Source organism: Leuresthes tenuis, unplaced genomic scaffold, assembly GCF_036924035.1.
Source record: "Leuresthes tenuis unplaced genomic scaffold, fLeuTen1.0.hap1 SCAF_14, whole genome shotgun sequence".
Lineage (NCBI taxonomy): Eukaryota > Metazoa > Chordata > Actinopteri > Atheriniformes > Atherinopsidae > Leuresthes > Leuresthes tenuis.
In genome coordinates this window covers 11874843-11894548 of record NW_027325368.1, presented here as the reverse complement: position 1 = coordinate 11894548, position 19706 = coordinate 11874843, and the positions used below count along the sequence as shown (strand labels likewise).

The 19706-nt window shown below is 36.3% G+C and overlaps 2 protein-coding genes across 2 annotated transcripts in view; one reads left to right on the top strand and one right to left on the bottom strand.

The window, feature by feature from the left end:
• Positions 1-2465: 2465 nt before the first annotated feature.
• Positions 2466-5583, top strand: myl13 (myosin, light chain 13). Its single transcript, XM_072364147.1, has 5 exons — positions 2466-2635; positions 4148-4175; positions 4581-4730; positions 4921-5094; positions 5182-5583. The coding sequence occupies exons 1-5, from the start codon at positions 2531-2533 to the stop codon at positions 5286-5288; spliced, it is 564 nt and encodes a 187-aa protein (XP_072220248.1). The 5' UTR covers positions 2466-2530; the 3' UTR covers positions 5289-5583.
• Positions 5584-11117: 5534 nt separating this feature from the next.
• Positions 11118-19706, bottom strand: part of LOC140268674 (corticotropin-releasing factor receptor 2) — a 34732-nt gene continuing 26143 nt past the window's right edge. The window contains exons 7-12 of the mRNA XM_072363627.1: positions 17575-17635; positions 17418-17490; positions 16865-16950; positions 14400-14535; positions 13834-13875; positions 11118-11946 (exon numbers count right to left, since the gene is read on the bottom strand). Coding sequence (XP_072219728.1) covers positions 11806-11946; positions 13834-13875; positions 14400-14535; positions 16865-16950; positions 17418-17490; positions 17575-17635 — 539 coding nt within the window. The 3' untranslated portion in view covers positions 11118-11805. The remainder of the gene's footprint in view (positions 11947-13833; positions 13876-14399; positions 14536-16864; positions 16951-17417; positions 17491-17574; positions 17636-19706) is intronic.

The following is a 19706-nucleotide window of genomic DNA, read 5'->3' as shown; positions in this document are numbered from 1 at the left end:
ATGACAATCACCTGGCAAGATCTGAAGGAGGGGGCAGGCAGTGACCTATGCAGGGTTGGATCCATTTATACTCAGATTGACATACACAGTTTCCGTCTGTGTCTGTACGTGTGTTATCTCAAAGCAGACACTAACAGCTTTTGTCATGTGTTGTTTCTGAATAATGAGGAACAAACTGCAGCCATGAGTTATTTTTTCTTCATCATGCACTAAAGTTGGGAATATTATTAGACTTTATGCCCCATCTATTAAAAGCTACAACAGGCTGCGGGAAGTGGGACCAAGAGAGGCAGAGCAGGCCTGATTATCATCAGAAAATGTATGTGCAAAGAGTATGTGATCATCACAAAAAAATGTCCAAGGAGAGTCTTTTTTACTGACACATCTTATAACAGTAGTATGGGCCACCACAATGATCCATATTGTATCTGACATCATACTCAGCAAAGTTAATCCAAAATATAATCCTCTTATTAGTTTGAGAATTGCATTTTAGTCCATTGGTTGATAAAAATATCTTAAACTTGATTTAAAGTTCCCCCCTAATCAGAATAAAAATTTTAGAACATGAATGGAAAGTTGGACAATGCAACAGAACATGTGTAGCAGCATTGTCAGCCCAACAAAGAGGATGGGCAGGCTTTGGATGTATTTCGTGACAACATTTTTGCTAAACTCAACATTTGTCACTCATGATTTAAATGGTTTGCCTTTTGTCACATGCACTTCGTGGGAGCCCATCATTTAGAGAGAAAACCAGGGTAGGAGTTGTATAACATCGTTCAGGACAAAAACAGTGGTATTTAATAAGGTAATAGTGATCAATCTGTAGAACATGGATATAAAGCGCATTGTCGTAACATGTAAAAAAGGACTAACATGTGCTGGGCATAACTGATATCTTTTTTTTGTTTTGTTTTTTTGTTGCAGGAGGATTTTTTAAAGCTTTCAGCCTTGTATATTAATGGATGAATGGCCAGTCAACCTCCATGTGTCACTTCATACAATCAGACAAACATACTGCAGCCCCAGTACTAGTACTAGTATTAAATTGGAGTTCAATAAACAGATAAATAAATGAATAAACAAGAAAATAAACAGGGAGCCTTTTAAAGACAAGGCTATAGTTTTAGTCTGATAGACTGCAGGTTATTTGCTCAACAGCATAATCCTTTGAATAACAAAAATATATAATTATATAATTAGAATTATCTTGCAGGACTTTGGACTTATCTGCTGTCATGAATGAACTCTCCCATTGTGAATCAAAGTATCTCATCATCAACAACAGGGCAACATCTTTAACACACCTGTATTTGCTCTATGCAAGAGCAAACCACTCATAAAGCTAAGCAACAAGGTCACTTTGGATCTGACCAAAACAGAAAAATCATTAGGAATACAAAATGTAGATGGACATAAATTCTACATGACAAGCAATCCAGGCTGTATTAATATAGACAATGAAAGCTCTGTGATACCACGGCATGTGGGACAGAACAATATCATTTTACATTATGCCATCTTATAGCTGGATCCACGTGTGACAGTAAGGATTCGTTGTATTAAATGTTGAGGCTCCTGTGAATAACCATCTTAATCTGAATTTGTTGAGTCTGAAAATTGACAGAGCTATCATGCTGCCAAGCATGACCCTTAGAGACTTCTACACTCAGATTAATTTGCAATTTAATTGAATGTTTGCTTGAGTTATTCCCACTCGTGTGATCTTTATTTCATTCCAATGTGAACGACAAAAACCTCAGCCACTAAGTCACCATTGAAGTGTTAATGTAAGCTCAAAGTGGTTCTTTTCAGGCTCATATGTTTTTGACACGCAACTTTTAGAGAGGCTTGTTCACATGTCACCAAATTCAAAAGGCTGAGATCAGAGAGAAACCTCATTATCTGACTCCTATAATGAAATGGATTTGAGTCTGAGCCCTGCAAATCCCTCAGACCAGACGAGATAAATTGTCCTCATCATAAAGATTTTGCCTGATACGTGATGAGAAAAAATATCTCTCACTGGTTGTAAGTTTTAATAATAATCAAGGATAATTGCTGCTCATCACACAGCATTGGGGCACAAGAGTGGAACCTTCCTCTCTTGTTCAGCAATCATCATTTTCTTCATCCCCTCCTCACTAATAAATGCCACACTTCACAGAACAAGGTCAATGGTCGAAGATTGGGGAGTTTACAGGAGGTCTCACTTGTGTTGATTAAAATAGCCTGTTTAATAGAGGGTTTTAGACCTGGGATTTGAGCTATTGTAGTTTTCCATCATCTATATTCCCATATTGTACACACATACACTCACAGTCACACACAACAACAACCTTTGTCTTAAATAGAAGCACAAAGGCATATCCTTTTATAGTCCTCTCACTGTTGTTGGCAGCATGGTTGGACATGAAAAGGGGGGTGGAGGTGACACCTGTGGAGTGGATAAAGGGGCTCTAATTGCCCATCTCTGCCCGCAGTGTCCAAGATCGCTCTACTGTGTCAGTTCTGAGTGCCCCTTGCAATGGCCCCTAAGAAGAAAGAAGAGCCAAAAGCAGCTGCGCCAGCTCCCAAACCTCCAGAGCCAGAGCGTCCCAAGACTCCGGAGTTTGACCCAACATCAGTGACGGTAAATCATCAACCTACATATTCACCGATGTAGAGATAAAGTAAATCAATAGATATACGTATATGTATGTTTTACATTACTTCATTCATTTTTAATTGAACAATTCTTGAAATTAAACCTACAGTTAGATTAGTTAGATTGAATTGTTTTGGTGATTTCAGGGAAACTGTTCAGCGTTATCAGTTCATGTTTGCAGTACATCAGAGACCCCATGTGACCTAAACTTGACAGTGCAAGCCCAGCTCTACTATACAGCTCATTAAAAGGGTCGGGTTTATCCGTAGTCCTTTCACTTCACAGTTTTACAGAATATTTGTCAAAAGGCAAACACACTTAACAAGATGTGCTTTACAGTCAGAGAAGCTGTAAGCCTGTGTTAGGGTGAGGCCTAGAAGCAAACTAATTGGTGTATCAGACATCATGGAATGTTTGTCTTCTGCTGACTTGGCCCCTTCTCAGTGGATGAATGTTTTCCTGGTTGAGCAAGCCACCATGTTACAATGAAGAGTGGTTGAACCCACAAAATATGATTTTCATTATGTCTGTGAATAGCAGACCACCCGCACCATTCTTCGGAGGGTAAAATGGGGTGGAAAAACCAGGAGGAAGAAAAACATAGATAATTATAGTCATCTCCATCCAGCTTTAAACATGCTTAGATACGTTTTGATAATGTTTTCACAAAGCTGTGTTGAGAGTCTGGGTTGTACATATATCCAGATTTTAGACAGAAACTTAGGGCATGATCCGACCGAAGTCCAAAACATACATAAAGTACAAAAAGTTGAAAAATATTGTGGGTGTTTGAAATGAGGCTTTATTCTTAGACTTACTGTAGAATAACCTATTACTGAAACATAAAGCAGATGAGTTTTACAGCTGTTTTGCCGTTCAGGTTGTTCTCTTCTAATACTCTAAGATACAATTTTTTCAAATACTTGGACTACTTTATTGCAGGAACCTGCTCCCTACAAGTTTATGCCTCTATACTCACATGTAATAATTTGCATTGTTGATGTAAATCTACTCACTCAAAGAAAATTGAAATTCTGAAAGAATTTGGGAGACAGCAGGATTTTAGGGAGTTTAGTCACGTGACATATTATAGTATATTTGAATTATTTTATTAGATTGTGCAAAATTTATACATTCAGTTGCAATATTTGCCCATAAATTGTTACATCCTCGTGGAGCTTACTCTACCAAAGGCTCTTTGCCACACACAGAATCATATCTAAAAATAAGCTTAAATGAAGCTGACAATAGTGAACAGTGCACATCCCGTACGAAGGGGGTGTTAGATCCAAGGTCAGTGATAAGCAATGCGCTACAGTCAGAATCCCATGATGCCCGTAACTCAATCTTTCTTTCTTTCTTTCTTTCTTTCTTTCTTTCATTCTTTCATTCTTTCATTCTTTCTTTCTTTCTTTCTTTCTTTCTCAATTTCCTTTTCTCTGCTGACCCGAGTGATCAGCAGACTCTAATCGCTTTGTTTGCTTTGTTTTTCCTCAGCTGGAATTCACCCCGGATCAACTTGAGGGTGAGGCTTAGATGGCTGTTATATTTGTCATTTGGGCTGCATGGACTGTTAGTTATTTATAGAGGGAATAAATGGTTTATGTGATCATGCACTCCATCAGAGTGTGAGAAACGTTGAGCAACAGCTGGTGATACACTAGATCAGACATATGGTTTTATTTTAAAATAATCATATCCATCCAAGTCAATCCCTTTAAAAAGGTTTGAAGTGTATGTCAGTCAGTGTAGAGTAGGGGTTTGACTTTTTCATGCCAGGAAAAAATTTATCTGAAGCATGCCATTATACATACACATGCTACGCATGCAGCATCTTTAGATTAATTCCACAAAGATCCTGCACATAGTTTCAGATGACAAGAAATGAGAAGAAATCAGAAGGAATAATCTCCATTCTTCATGTTCACAGACTTCAAAGATGCCTTCCAGCTGTTTGACCGAACACCTACCAGCGAGATGAAAATCACTTATGCCCAATGTGGTGACCTAATTAGGGCTTTGGGTCAGAATCCTACTAATGCAGAAATCACATATGTCCTTGGAAAGCCTAAAGCTGAAGGTTAGTTATTTGGCCAGCTGGGCTATTCAGCTCTACGTGCGTCAGATTGGTGTTAATGGTCTGTGTTGGATGCGATTCAAAGACACGCAGACAGTTTTAACGGGTGTTTAACATAACTGCAAACCTATCCAGCTATTATTTTATTTTCCTTTTTTGGCTCTCAAATCATCAATGTCATTGCTTTCCACAGATATGCAGACCAAGATGCTTGACTTTGACCAGTTCCTACCCATTCTCCAACATATTTGCAAGCCCAAGGACCGTGGAACGTTTGAAGACTTTGTAGAGGGTCTGAGGGTGTTTGACAAGGAAGGGAATGGTACAGTCATGGGCGCTGAGCTCCGACACGTTCTGGCAACACTGGGTGAGTTGAGAAGTCTTAATCCAAGGTGATTTTCTGAAGCTGGAGTCATAACAATGCTTACAGAGCTGACTGTTCTCTTGGTTTCAGGTGAGAAGATGAAAGAGGATGAGGTGGAACAGTTGATGCAAAACCAGGAGGATGCTAATGGGTGCATAAACTATGAAGCTTTTGTAAAGCATATCATGGCAACATAAAATGGGTACATGTCCATTTCAGCCTCATTGTCATTTTGGTGCTACATCATGTTGAAATCAATAAAAGTGAGTAATGAGTTTGTCTCTCCTGCACTGTAAAACCAAGATTGTGAATTCTTGATCGGAGAAGAACTTTATATTTCTGTAACTCCCATCTTGTATATTTTTCATTTTCATGAGTCATGGATTGATCTAACTCATTAATATGTCACCTTGTTTTTTCTAAGACTCCAAATGCTGATGCTGTGCACCGATATGCATTTTATAGACCACGGTAAATAAATGCATTCATTTTAATGGTGTCCCATTTTTTTAAGCAATGACCCGTAGCTGTTTATTGTGTACTCCCCTCATGAAGCACAGCTAGCTTTATTTGAAAAAATGGCAAAGAGAGTTCTAATAAAAGGAGAGAGAACAAAGAAGTCATTCAACAGTGAAAAGCTTTTCAGCTTTCCCTGAAAACATCAATGCAATAAATGCATTTGAAAAAACACAAACTACATCACTGTTGCAAAAGTAGCAAATGTTTGCCAAAAATATGACCTATCTTAAAGATGTACAAAGAAAGTCTGAAGAAATAATATTGTCCTTTTTTTCATTTGATCTGTGACACTCAACTGTAAAGAAAAACACCAAAGTCCAGTGCAAGGATAAACATTTTAACAGGTTTATGATAAGAAAAAATATGCAGTTACAAGTAAGAATATAGTTTACCTGAAAATCAGAGAAAAAAAAATTTCATATAGCAAGCTATTATTATAACTCAAAGGGCCTTAAAAGACTAGTAGTACTTCCTCTCTTTAGTCAACAGAGAGAGCTATTGCTTAACAGTTTCTCCCATGTTCTAAATATAGCGATTCTGTAAGCTCCTATGAAAGCAACATGCCATTCTTTAGCAGAATGAATGGAAAATCCTGACAGCTGTGCTTGTGGTCTTTGACTCCTTAAGTGCACATTAAAAGCTTCAACCTTATTTTCTTCATACATATATGAGCAAAATGCCAAACCTATAACATTAAGGTGCTGTAGTCCATACATTTAAAAGTTCATTTTAAACCAGTCAGTGGTAGTGTTAAATTCACTTATGAATCCACACATGACCAATCCAGTGATGGCTCATTATTAGCCTAATCAACAGTGGTAAAACTGTTTTATCCCATTCTTTGCTTTGTTTATTTGTTTGTTTGATTTTTTTTTGTTTTGCAATGTAGTCTTACATACATTACTGTAGTTTACTGACTGCTTTCTCAATAAAGTGGATTCACATGTTGTAGCATATCTATGCCAGGCAGAGGTATGTTCCAGAGAGTGGTTTCAGACAATACTCTTACCTTAAGGTGAGTGAAACATCATTATCTCTGAAAGAGAAGGAACTCAAACTCTGGTAACTGTCAACAGGGGCTGAGGGTGAGGCATCTTGGATATACCCCCAGCTCAATAAATGATCTGAGTATTTTCCACACTAATTTTCCAAAGTAGTTCTTCTCAAAACCCAGTGTACTGTTTATATTCAGAAGACCATTGTGAACAAATCTTGATATTACATTGAACATTATATCAGTTACTTAATTGTATCTATAGTTGTATCAACCCCAAAGAGTTATTCACCAAGTAATGCTTATTTTGCATCTTTGGGAACAGATTTGAACTATGTGGCTGCTCAACATGTGTTTAGATTGGCAAGTTATAACTTATCTGCAGAAACTATTCTATTCTATTTTCTTAATGATCCTGATATTTACAAAACTTTATTGAGAACATCTGGTAACACTAAAGTGAAGTGACCTTACATGTATCTCCAGTCAAATACTGACAAATTACTCACAGCATGAGCTATTAGTCCTTTCCTCTAAAATTCCTCTCTTGTTTAGCATCAACTGGGAAATATTTCTCACAATGAATTTACTCTGCAGAGGAGTTGCACAACTATCATTGGGAAAATACACCGTAAATAGAAGGTTATACAGTATTTTTTTGTGTTTTCACAAGTCCCCTTCTTTGGTTTACTGACATTTATGTCACCACACAAACACTTTCCTTTTCCATTCATCTCCCCTATTAGTGCTACAAGTATTTAGCAATTAAGTACACAGCCAATTTTCCATCAGACCCCCAAGGCAACACCTGCTTAGGAGCGTTGCAACTCATTAATGCAAACGCACAGCTGGACTGATTCACCTGTTAGTTGCATGATAGAACTGTGTCCTCATGGTGGCTCCTGAGCACAGCAGTTCTTGGCTATCTAAAAGGGTCATTTTTAAAGACAAAGATGCTGATATAAAATGTCCTTGATTTAGATTATTAATAATTAAATTAACTGGCTGAATATACTCTGCATTCACAATTCATATTAATTGGTCAGTGACTGAGGATAGTATATTGGTATTTTACCCTTTGGCTTCATTTGACAGTTAGCTTTAGTGTTACAGACAAAAGCAATAAAAACAAAATTATATCCTTATTTTAAAAGCATAATGACTTTATGACTATAATGTCTCCCATCAGAGAGTAAAATTTTGAAGATTTTGAGAGTTTTGCATAGTTTTCAGCTGGAAAACGTTATGATCTGTGCTTTGGCATTTTTTAGTGTTCTTTTCGTAAATGGTAATCCGGCTTTGCCATAACTTTTGTTTAAAATAAATAGTTTTCTTTGCATTTTATCTCCTGGCTCTCAAGCTGCGTCTGCACCTGGGTCCTCCTTCCTCGCCACCTCCTACATGTGAAAGAAAATGTTACACATAAACTGAAAAGTATACAACGTAATTATTGCTAATGTTATAATGCTATTTTCAAAACAGAAAAACAGAGGAAACAGACATGCCGCACCACTGGAAATTGATTAGGTGAGCTCTGATGATTTTGTATTGAACTTCAGTAGCGTTAAAGGGATTACAAAGGCATACATCCTTAGATTAATACTGACAGCTGAGAGCAGCTGTTAAATGGACCCAGTGCTCACTTAGATTCTGAAGTCAATCAAACCTAAAACCTACAAGAATCCCATAGAGTGCTCGGGGGGTAAAAAAAGTGAATCTCAGCATCTTATGTCAAATAGAAGAACTCCATGAGGTGGCTTATTCAAAAGATATCCTTATATTTTCTTGTATGAGTCAAGTTCTAAATATAGACCTTGCATTTCCCACAACAGCAGCAGTGGAATCTTTTTTTAAAGCCCTACAACCTTGTAAATTGGACTCTAAGTGGCTTGAATTGGACTGCAACACTGAAGTCCATTCCAGGTTAAAATACTTAGTTAAAAAGTTATTCGTTGATATTAGTAATAATACATTACAGGTTCCTATTCTAGCTAGATCATATATAAAACAGTATTTTAGGCTCAGGAGTAACTTTAGAGTTCCTATCAAATTTTTAGCTGAGTTAATAACTGGTAAATGCTTTTAGTTATAGACACAAGGGAATTATTGACAAATAGTTCACAATAAAGGTGCCCTTTCAATACTACTGACAACAATCAAAAGCATTAGTTGACACAGCAAGCTTTTATTAGGCTTCACCATGGCTCTATGTTTGAGGATGTGTAAGTCATGCAGTCCTGAGGGTTCTGGGCAAAGGCTGTTGTTTCTGCTCCATTTCACTCCAGTCCAGCCTGAATTCCATGAAACTACATCTAGCAGGCACCCTCTCAGGGCATTCTCCCTTCCATGACTAATTTACTATCATTTAACTTTATATATATATTTATTTACTATGCTTACAAGTCAGGAAATCATATTCCATAGTGGCAGTAAAGCTGGACTCCATCATAAGAGTGTGTGCTTGAATGAACGCATGCAAAACTGAATTTATGTCATACTGTAAACAAATGAAGAGAACATTAATAGCATATGAGCCAGTTAGACAAATATTTGTGAAAACTGTGGCAAATGTCACAGACAGCTCAGCATTACTGAATGGACATATACTATCAAAAGATAAATCAATTACTTTTGTTAACAAATCCCTCCAATGTCATCCCTTAAAACAAAGAGCCGCACACAAAAAAAAATCAAAAGTATCATTTTAATTTAAATTAATGGCCTTTCACATGTACAGGTACAAGAGTATATCAATGACACATAATTTATAGAGACAATAGCTTCCTTCTCACAAAAAAATGTATTTATTTTAGTTTGTAAGGCAACATGGGTGGTTCAACAAAAAGTAAATTTCTTAAAATCAGCAGGTCTTACATCAAACTGCGTTGAATACACTTCATATACAATAACTGATGTACGAAATAAGGTCAAAAGATTTGGTTGCCAAAGTTCAGTGGCGATAAAAAATATGCAGACAATAAAAACTTTGTATGTTGGTAAACATGGGTTGTCTCTTTGGTGAGTTTGAAATAAATATTTCTTATATTTCTGTACAAACGTATTTCACAGCTATAAATTTATATAGTCCTTTTAAGTTTGTTGAACATAATGAGGTCATGAAAGGTTGTGCGATGTTGCAGCTGCACACGTTTGGATGTTGCAGCGATGCAGGTAAAATATTTACATCAAATTACTCATACACCAGCTAACATCGGTCCAGCCAAGCAGAACTCTGACATCAAATGTCCGTTTAAATGTAACAAAAGTTTACAAAATACAAATATGAAAAGCATATTTTACATAAAGAAGTGTTTAAATATTCCACATTCTATACAATACCCTTAAACACATGGTCTTTTAAAAATATTTTTTGTTTTTTCCTTTTAATTTTTTGCAAATGCAAAAATAAATAAAAAAACTAAACCAACATTTTACATTTTAAAATGTGTTTGATAATTTGGGAAATATGTTTATTTAGCACATACACTGCAACAAATTAATACGGTGGCAGTGAAAACAGCTAATCGTGCTCTAAAGCCACAGTAGTAACATAGATTTTGTTTTCTTAAATCTACACAGAAACCCAAAACATTCTGAGCATATTTCGCAAAGACTTTTTCATGACATTCTGAATCATACCATCTTACATGACAAAGAATATGTAATTATTGTGGTTCGACAGTAAGGAACATCAGCATTATAAAAATCTTAAACTTGCAACAAAATTCAGGTTAATAGATGTTTGTAATACATGTCAGAATAATTATACTTTTAAATAAAAATACTTTCCGTCTCTCCTTTATCAGCAAAAATGAACATTGTTTTTAGGTTGCAAAAGCAGACACATGGCTGTTTCCAATTGCTGTTGTGTGATAAGCCTTGGGGAGACGTAAGAGCTGGCATTACATACAGACAGTATGATGAACTGACCACAGCAAGTCTTTAGGGGAACGGCTGGTTCTCTCGATCAAGCTTCTTTTCTTTAGAGACAGAAGCTTAGCAGTGACACTGATTATGAGAAAGTCACAAGGATTTCACAAAGCCAACCCAATTTAATCTGCTTTCATTGTGCATGCATGCTAAATCCACACTCAGCACTTAATGTAGGCTAGTGTATGCATAGATTACATAAATGAACAAGAATCACTTTCACTTCATAAAACAATATATATAATCTTATATTTACTTGTTCAGAAAAGACTTTTAGCATGGGACTTCTCATCCAGTGGCCTAAGGGAGTTCAAACACGTCCAGTACTAAATTGTTTTTTCTCCTGACACCCTCTTGTCTTTTTGTTCTCACAAAGACAGGGTTAAAAATAGTGGTGGGAACAAATAGCCGGAGGAGAGGGGAAGTTAAACCTTGTGAATACATTTTCAAACAAATGTTTAAAACGGTAGAAGACCAAAAATGATCCATGTCGAATAAAAATAAATAAATAAATGAATCAAAGAGTTACAGAAAATACACGCATCACGAAAGCTGTTTAATATGACTGTTTGGTATTAAATAACGATAGGTCCGATTGACCAGAACATTTCATGTATTTCATATGGTTTGATAAATACTCAGAAATTGCTATACCCGATTTTATGACAAGAGCAAAGGCCTTTTAATTCAGCTTGAATTTTTTTTATTCAGGTTAATCTCATTCCTCCCAAAAGCCTGTTTGTTGTACATGAAAACAAAATAAAAAAATAATAACAACTTGAGGAATGAAATTAATGATGACTGTAGTAGACACATGAATACATCATGGTCAATCAAATTTCAAGTATTAGTGGTTGCCTTCCTTCAAAGTAACAATAAAGCAGTGTGAGCTGCTAATCCTGTGGGATTAAAGAGTTTCATTAATAAGCACTAAGCAGCAAGATGACAGCGATAAGAACACAGTAAGACTTGTTTTGGTGTGATTACAATGCCATGTTTCTGTTTCTAATTACTCAAATCTTCAGAGAAACTCATACCTCATGTATCATGCATTTTTACAAAATGAATAACCTAAGATAAATTTATTTTGTTCAGTTGAAATGTAGCCAGACATGAGAAATGTCCTGAACACACAGGCACACTTTTGATGCAAGGAATGAGGAATCAGTTTGTTTTGTAATCCTCTCATTGTCTGGCATGGAAAAGAAGATGAAGCCTGTCCATTTGGGTCTAAGAGCATTTCATTGGTGATAATGTGTTTGTTTCCCAGCTCACACAGCAGTGGTCTGTTTGATACTGTGAAAGCTAATCCTGGTGGGAGATGTGGGGATGGACATGGCTCGAGCCACTCGCACTCGAAGAGCATGGTTGTCCTGCCACCGATGCCAACGTTTCCTGACGGCAGAACGAACCTGAAATTATGCACACAAGTAGGAATGTATAATGAATACTAGCAGAGTAGCAAAAAATAAACGTTTTTCAAAATTTTGTTCATTGATGGAATTGTACGACATTTTGAGAAGGCTTACTCTAACTAAATATGAGATCCAATATGGAGCTCTAACAAGGACATTTGAATGACATTTGATTCTGAGTAATAAATGTTTGCAGCTATTTGGTTTTTTCATGGATTTAGCAAACAGATTTGAGTCATTTAACAGCTGTTAAAGGCAGAGAGCATGTCACATGACCCAATAATGTTAAAAGGATAGCTCTGAGGGGTGAAAAAAAGGGTTACAACTTCCATAAAACATATAGTGTTCATATAGTCAACATTTGCTGAGATACTACATTAGCATCTGTTTGGCATATTTGCTACCAAACTGGATGTGCCAAAAATAAAAAATAAAACAATTCTACAGTGTATGAAGATTATTACACTTATTTGATTAAGACTAGATCATCATCAAGAAAGAAATAGATTAAAAGATGAATATATAAATAAACTGTGGACTATTCAAAAATAGGATTGATCCATTTTGAATCTATCATTAAGATTAACATCAGATTTATTATCACGGATACCACCGCTAACCATTCGGTTATTGGACAACCCACTCTAACCACTGAGCCAAACTGTGAAATTTTGTTGTTCCTTGTGGCAGATTCAGTAACTGTAATGAAGTCCACCACTGGCATGTTCAGTACTGGGACCTCTTCTCTTTGCCATATACACCACCTCACTGGGTCAGATCATCTGATCACATGGCTTCTCATACCAATGTTATGCTGATGATACCCAGCTCTATCTGTCATTCCCACCTGACGACCACACGGTCTCCGCGCGAATCTCAGACTGTTTCTCTGACATATCGCCATGGATGAAAACCCATGTCCTCCAACTTAACCTCTCAAAAACTGAACTGCTTGTCTTCCCAGTCAAACCAACCATACACCACAGCATATGTGTCCAAACTGAATCCCTATCTCTTGCTCCATCAAAGGTAGCTATAAACTTGGGTGCCATGATTGATGACCAACTAACCTTTAAAGATCACATTACCTCACCCAGCTCTTCAGAGAGCATCTCCTATACTAGCACTTACCTTGTACTTCCCTCTCTCCCCTCTCCTGCACTTTATCTTTCTGGACTTCCCTCTATGCCAGCACTGTATCTCTACACTGTCACCCCTGTCACCTCTGACAGAGTCTGACCAGTGGTTTCCTTCTATGTAGTTTATTGTTAGCTTTGATGTTAGCTGTAATGTTATATCCTTATTTGTTAAGTTGCTTTGTATTAAAGTGTCAGCTAAATGCATAAACAAAAACATAGTCATTAAATTATTCTTAAACAAGAAAGAAAAGCAAAGAATGGTGGTGGTGAAAAATCATGCTCAACCAAAATCCCTTGCCATGAAGCAGTCTTTGATTGCAATTTGTGTAAGAAGTGATTTTCAAGTTATTCTGCATTTAAATCAGAAACTCCATCCACAAGATGGAGAGCAGCAAGAGGGTCCATTATTTTTAACAATTAGCCTAAAATATGTAATCCTTATCTTAGCTTTAATGACTATCAAACAGCTGCTGGCATTCTCGTAATTAGCTTTTGTTTTAATCATGAGGAAAATGACAGCAGTTAGGGAAGGTTTTCTATCATATTTAGACACCATTGTGCCACAATTTCAATGACTGAACAAAAAAAATCTTCATGCATTCATGTTAGTTAAAGTTGATGCAGTCTGATAGAATTTAGAAAAATTGTAATTAAGAGTTACATTTATAAAAAGACAATCAAACAAGTGAAATAGCTGTATTTACAAATAAAATTTTTTAAAAAATTCCAAACTTCAGTGACTCACCTCTCCATTGAGAAAACAGTAAAACACTGACACAAAGAATCCCTGCGGAATAAAACACATTACTTTCAGATGCAGAATATAGGGCTGTGTCATGTAATACTGATTTAATTACACATAATTCAGATGGCACAGTCATTAAGAATAAGAAAAGAGAAATTAAGCATTGTATTTCAGCAGCAAATTTTGTCATGGCAAACACAACTCTTAGTTTCTTCGGTTTAAATTCCCCTTTTGTCCTCCCACTCAATCTTACATTTAAGTGGAGAGGATGGGAAGATACAAAAAAGAAAAAAAAAAGCCACAGAGCAAAAATCATGCCCACATGACCCTGTTAATCTTGACAGCTGAGAGCACTGAACATAAGGCAGAAGGGACACAACGAGTGTAAGCAAAGCCAGGGTGCTATCTCAAATTATACTCCCACGGGAAGGCTCAAAACCTGCTTAAAGGCATGATTCAACTCCACAATACAACACCTAGATTTATTCACATGCTAATTTTGCACATTGTGTGTGGGTTTCTAATTGTCGGCCACCACTGCACTGCATTATTAATCTGTTTCTTACCTGAAAAGACTGTAAAAAGGAGTTGAAATATATGAAAACAATTTGTGAGATGTCATCCTCCCCTGGATTTACAAAGAACAGCATGTAGGTGATGCCCAGCAAAGGTAGCAAGACTAGTGTGGCTTTCACGGCTTTTCTGTGAAGATTGGGAAAGAACATCAGCAACCTCATTTCTACAATTACAAAAATAGAAACTTGAATGTCATCCAAGCTGATGCTGGAAATGGCTTCTTCTGTGTCAGTGACAGACTGTGTTAAAAAGAAAAAAAAACAAAAAAACGTCTGCATTGTCATAATGCTTTACTGCCTTATGTCAGACGATGTCTGGTTTGCATGAAGGGACCACTTTCTATTAAGGGGACTCCAGATTTGTAATTAGTTTTGATTAGTGCTAATTCCTCATGAACTAGTTGAAAGTCATCAACAAGTATACAGTTACAGTTGGATGCTTTGTCAGTAAATATTTTATCAATAAAGCTTCAGTTATGTCATGTGCACATGTAAATATTATTAAATTGATCTGATTTTAGCTTAAAGTTAGGCAGTTCTCCTGCACAAGATAAATGGTTAATTCTTTAACTGGAAAATGCTTTCTGTTGAGCTGGCAAGAAAGTGACTGCAAAGGCAATAATATAAGCACTAATGAAAATAAAACCATTTACAATAATATTGGAACTTTGAATGTGTGCTGTGATAGGGCAGTAATCAATTATTGATAGAAAACAATTCTTATATTCATGAATTCATGGATTTTGAAGGAACCACGGCTAACATCAAGCTAAACCTACTTCAAAAGCCTAAATGACTAAATCTGAGCTGTGATGCTCTGTGTATTCTTTAAATAACCTGATCAGGTTAGGAAAAAAAAAACCTAAACACTTAACAAACAGACAGCAGGTGTTGAAAAGTCAATGCCACAAATGCAAAACATACATTCTGGAGACAGTTCTCAAGCTCACATAAAATCACTGCTATTGCTCACTCACCAAGCCTTGACACACAAAGAGACACATGAGGGTTTTTTTTGTTTTTTTTTCACTTCTTTCCAACAGTTAATGCAGAGTCTGAATAAAACAGTCTCTTGCAAAAACCACTCTGTCTTGATTTCACTCAGATACAAGACTTGGGTATGACAGATCTATCTAATCCAAAACTTCTCCACAGGAAAGTTGCAAAGAGAGTGGCCAAAAAGCCAACTGGGAACAGTCATCATGACAAGTTCATCTGATCAGGCTAAAAGCATGTCTCTAAGATATTATGACTAAAATATGCTTACGCTTATTAGGTTGCTTTGCCATTGGTTTTGATTGACCAGATAGAAGTACGCCATACATTTGTGCTATGTTAGTTTGTTGTTGTGAATCTTGTGGTGACTTATCTGTGCCAATTTTAGTACAGGCTGAACAAATTGTGTGGTTTGTGACAAACGTCGTAAACATCTTCTCTATTATTACTATTATAAGTCCTTTTTGGGATGCATCTGGAGTTCATGAACCAACTTTGGCTGTGATGAATGAACACTTTTGGATACTGGAGAGAAGAATAAAAAGGGGGAGGGGGCATGAAAAAATTTTGAGACGAAAACTGACAAGAAAGTGTTATTTCCATGAGTCTCATTTGTAAAAATCAGGCACATGGGCCAAGAGTTTTGTGAATGAACACTGATCTAACTTAAACTCAAAATGTTTAAGTTAGAATGATCGAGGTGCATTCATAAAAGTGATGAAATGTATCAGACTAATATCTCCAGTCAGTATCCCAAATTTCAAAACATAATCATGGCTCTCGAGGCCATAGACTCCAAGAGCACGAAATTAACGGAGAAAGAGGGAAATTCAAGTAGAAGTGGTAAAAACTCTACTATTAGTGGCAATACAGATAGGCTTCTGGGCCCTCACTTACATTTTAACTTAGACTATCTTGGAAATTACCATAAACCTTAACCTATATATTTAGAATATGATGAGAGAAATACTACACATATTGCAAAACAAAAAAATTAAAAAATTAACAAAGCAAGCAAAGCATTGTAAGTGATGTCATGAGTATTGTTTACAGTCCCTTTTTTTTTAACTAAGACTACTGTTTACTTGCCCATTGCATTGGCATTCTCGTAAGACATCATAGACACTGGTTTAATTTATATGATTTATTATTTTAAAATCCATGTAATAACTGAACTACTTGGCCTGGAAGTGACAGCAAAATCTGAATTGTTACTGATATGTCATTAACATTAAATCCCTTTATTTCAAAATATCTTTACACAGTTAGTTGTGTATAAGCTCAAACAAATATAAGCTCAATGAATTGTATGAAATTAGATCTGACACTGTTTGTACATTTCCCCTTACAGCTCAATCTATTATTCATGGCACTAAAACACACTCCATGTTCTCTTTGAGAGAAACAAATATAAGGAAAAAGCATGACATTCAACACAAGTAAACACAAAACTACCTTACCTGTATTGTATTGTTTCAGATGTGGTTGAGGCTCTTAGCTTGGTCATAAGAATTCTTACTATGTTGAAGAGGAAAACAAAGTTGATCTGGAAAAAGAAGACAAACAGCAATCAGTTTAACCTTGTGGTAATGACTTAGTTTGAAGAACACAGAAAATAATTATCTGGTGTGAACAGACAGCTCAGCAAGTGCTGACCCAGGAGCAGAAGAGGACAACTCAAGTCAAAGAAAACTCAAAGCAAGTATGAAAGGACACGCACATCAGAAGTGGTCAGTGTACTACATGTTTGTGAGAGCTTTTACAAAACCATTAGGGCTGATACATTTCTATAAATACAATTTGCTATTTTCAGGAGACTCGTGTTTTAAATGCCAAAAAGGCTAGTATAACAACGTTAGACTTTTGGTATAACAGTAAGTTTGGCGGGTTTTTTTTCTAAATCAGTTTAAGCCAACAAGTAAGTATAAGTGATGACTCTTATGCTGGTGATACATGCGTGGTACAGGCTAAGAGAAAAATAAAAGTGCCGGAGCTGTCTTTGTTGTTGCTCACCAACAGCACAAGAATAACTGGTCCTTGGTAAATATAGTCCACATATTTCCCAGGCTCTTTACCAAACCAACATCTGTTGACAGAAAAAAAGAAAGAAAGTGACAATGAAGTGAGGCAAACACTCAAGAAAAAAATTACCCTAAATTTAAATACTCACTGTTCATTTTCATAATACAGCTTTCCGATGGCCCAAGCCACAATTATAGGACACGGAATACCTGAATGAAAGATAGATTCATGTGGGTGAGACAGAATAGGTAAATACCGCTGGATGCTCACACAAATGTGTTTGAAAAAAGTAAAAAATAGCTAAAACAGGGATGTCCAAAGTCAGTCCTTGAGGGCATTGATCTGAATCAGGTGTGCTGAAGCAGGGAAACGTAAAACCTGCAGGCCAGCGGCCCTCAAGGACCAGATGTGGACATCCCTGAGCTAAAAGAAAGACATGACTTTAATATCTCAATAATGTATCTGTCCTTTGTAACTTCACCAGACATACCTTTTCTCATAACAAATCTAGAAGTTCATACTACAAAGTAAACCCTTCAAAAAGACAAATATTTGTCCTTATCTGAAAAAATTACAGTTTATGAGTGACGGCTTAATTTCTTTCAGTTAAATGTTGAGACAACAGTTGAATAGAAAATATATTTGAATATGAATCTTTGCGTATCATTTCCATTCCATTTTAGTGGTTTTTTTTGGCAATTTTATTGGTAAGTCATGTATGTTCTGTGCGTATACAGGTGTATAAATTCAAGCACCTAGGCAAAAATTCCAATATACACACTCCTAAACCTTGTGGAAAGCTTACTCTGTAAAAGCTGTTATAGCTGTAAAGGGTGGCCCGACGTCATCTTAAACCCTATGGATTAAAAATGGGATATAACTTAAATTCATATGTGCGTTAAGGCAGATGAGCGAATATTTTTGGCAATATAGTGTATACAAATATATGGAGCGGTAGCTACTGGCTACAAGACTTATATCTAAATTGCATTAGAGGTTTAAAATCTGATTTTGTGATACAAGCCTTTGGTAATTTCTATTTTAAAGCCGTGAGCTCCCTAAATATGTCATCCATCTGTCATCAACAATTTCATGTCATCTGCACTGCCAATATCTACTTAGTATGTCTCTGTGCAACAGCAACAACAACAGCTGCTGCCAGAGGCAAAATGTTCCTGGACTGTCCATCTGTCCGTCTGACCCATTCTGGTGAGTACATTATTTCAGAAGTGACTCGTGAGAATTTCTTCAAAAATGGCAAAAACGTTTAATTGGACTTGGGTTTTGGTGAATTCTTACACCTTAACAAAACTTCATACAACTGTTCAAAAGTATTAAATAATGAAGTGATTACATTTAGTATCAAAAAGGTCATAAATCAGCTTTGCGGTATCATGATCGTATTATGCAAAAACAGATTATCAAAAGCTATAATTCATAAGCAGATGGACAATTGTGGTCATGTTTTTCATTTAGGCAGATACTATACGAGTGGGACTAATCTTGGGTGTTCACCTTAAAAATGTGGTGGCTGTGACCTTCAGTGATCTTTTGTCATTTTTTTTTTGCTTGTTTTTTTCCAACTTTAAATGTATTAGAAGAAATGTCTATTGTCACTTTAATTTCTATCAGAATAAGCTTATTTGGCCGAAAAACATAAATACATACTTGAGCTCATACAACCTTTTGTTGAATTTCTTTACTTGTCTGGATGGATAAACTGCAGCTGTTAGTGGGAATAGTAACTCTGTTTTTTCCTTGAATTAGTGAATTATCATTATGACCTGGATGCAGAGAAAAATCTTTTTTTTTTTCCTTTTTTCTGCAGTGCATCATCTCCATACACAGATAGAAAAAAGCATCCTGGAATATCAACTATTTAATATTTTGACTTTCAGTGACATAGTCACAATATACAATGGCATTGCAACATTTTAGAGCCTTCGTTGTAAAAGTGATGCATTTTATGACGTAGATCAATATTGCCATCACACATTTAGAGTTGAGACTGATTTCCCCGTGATCTTGGCAGTGATATTGACTGTACAAGCCTCCACTTATAAGCCGAAAGTGCTGTGTTGTTCTTTTCACTTCATGCATTACACAGTCTCAGCTGCTGTTAGATTGTCACAGTCTCACTTGATTGATCTCAAACAGTTTCCAAACTGTGTGAAACACAAATTAATGCAGCTTTTGCCACAAACACAAACTGGTATGCAGTTAGCAAGGTTCAGACATTTAGAAGAAAGCAAAATTAGGGGAGCTCTACTTTTGAATTTT

Coding starts and splice junctions, on each gene's coding strand:
- myl13 (XM_072364147.1), top strand. CDS start 2,531: ATGGCCCCTAAGAAGAAAGAAGAGCCAAAAGCAGCTGCGCCAGCTCCC. Junction 2,636..4,147: donor TTGACCCAACATCAGTGACG/GTAAATCATCAA, acceptor GTTTTTCCTCAG/CTGGAATTCACCCCGGATCA. Junction 5,095..5,181: donor ACACGTTCTGGCAACACTGG/GTGAGTTGAGAA, acceptor TCTTGGTTTCAG/GTGAGAAGATGAAAGAGGAT.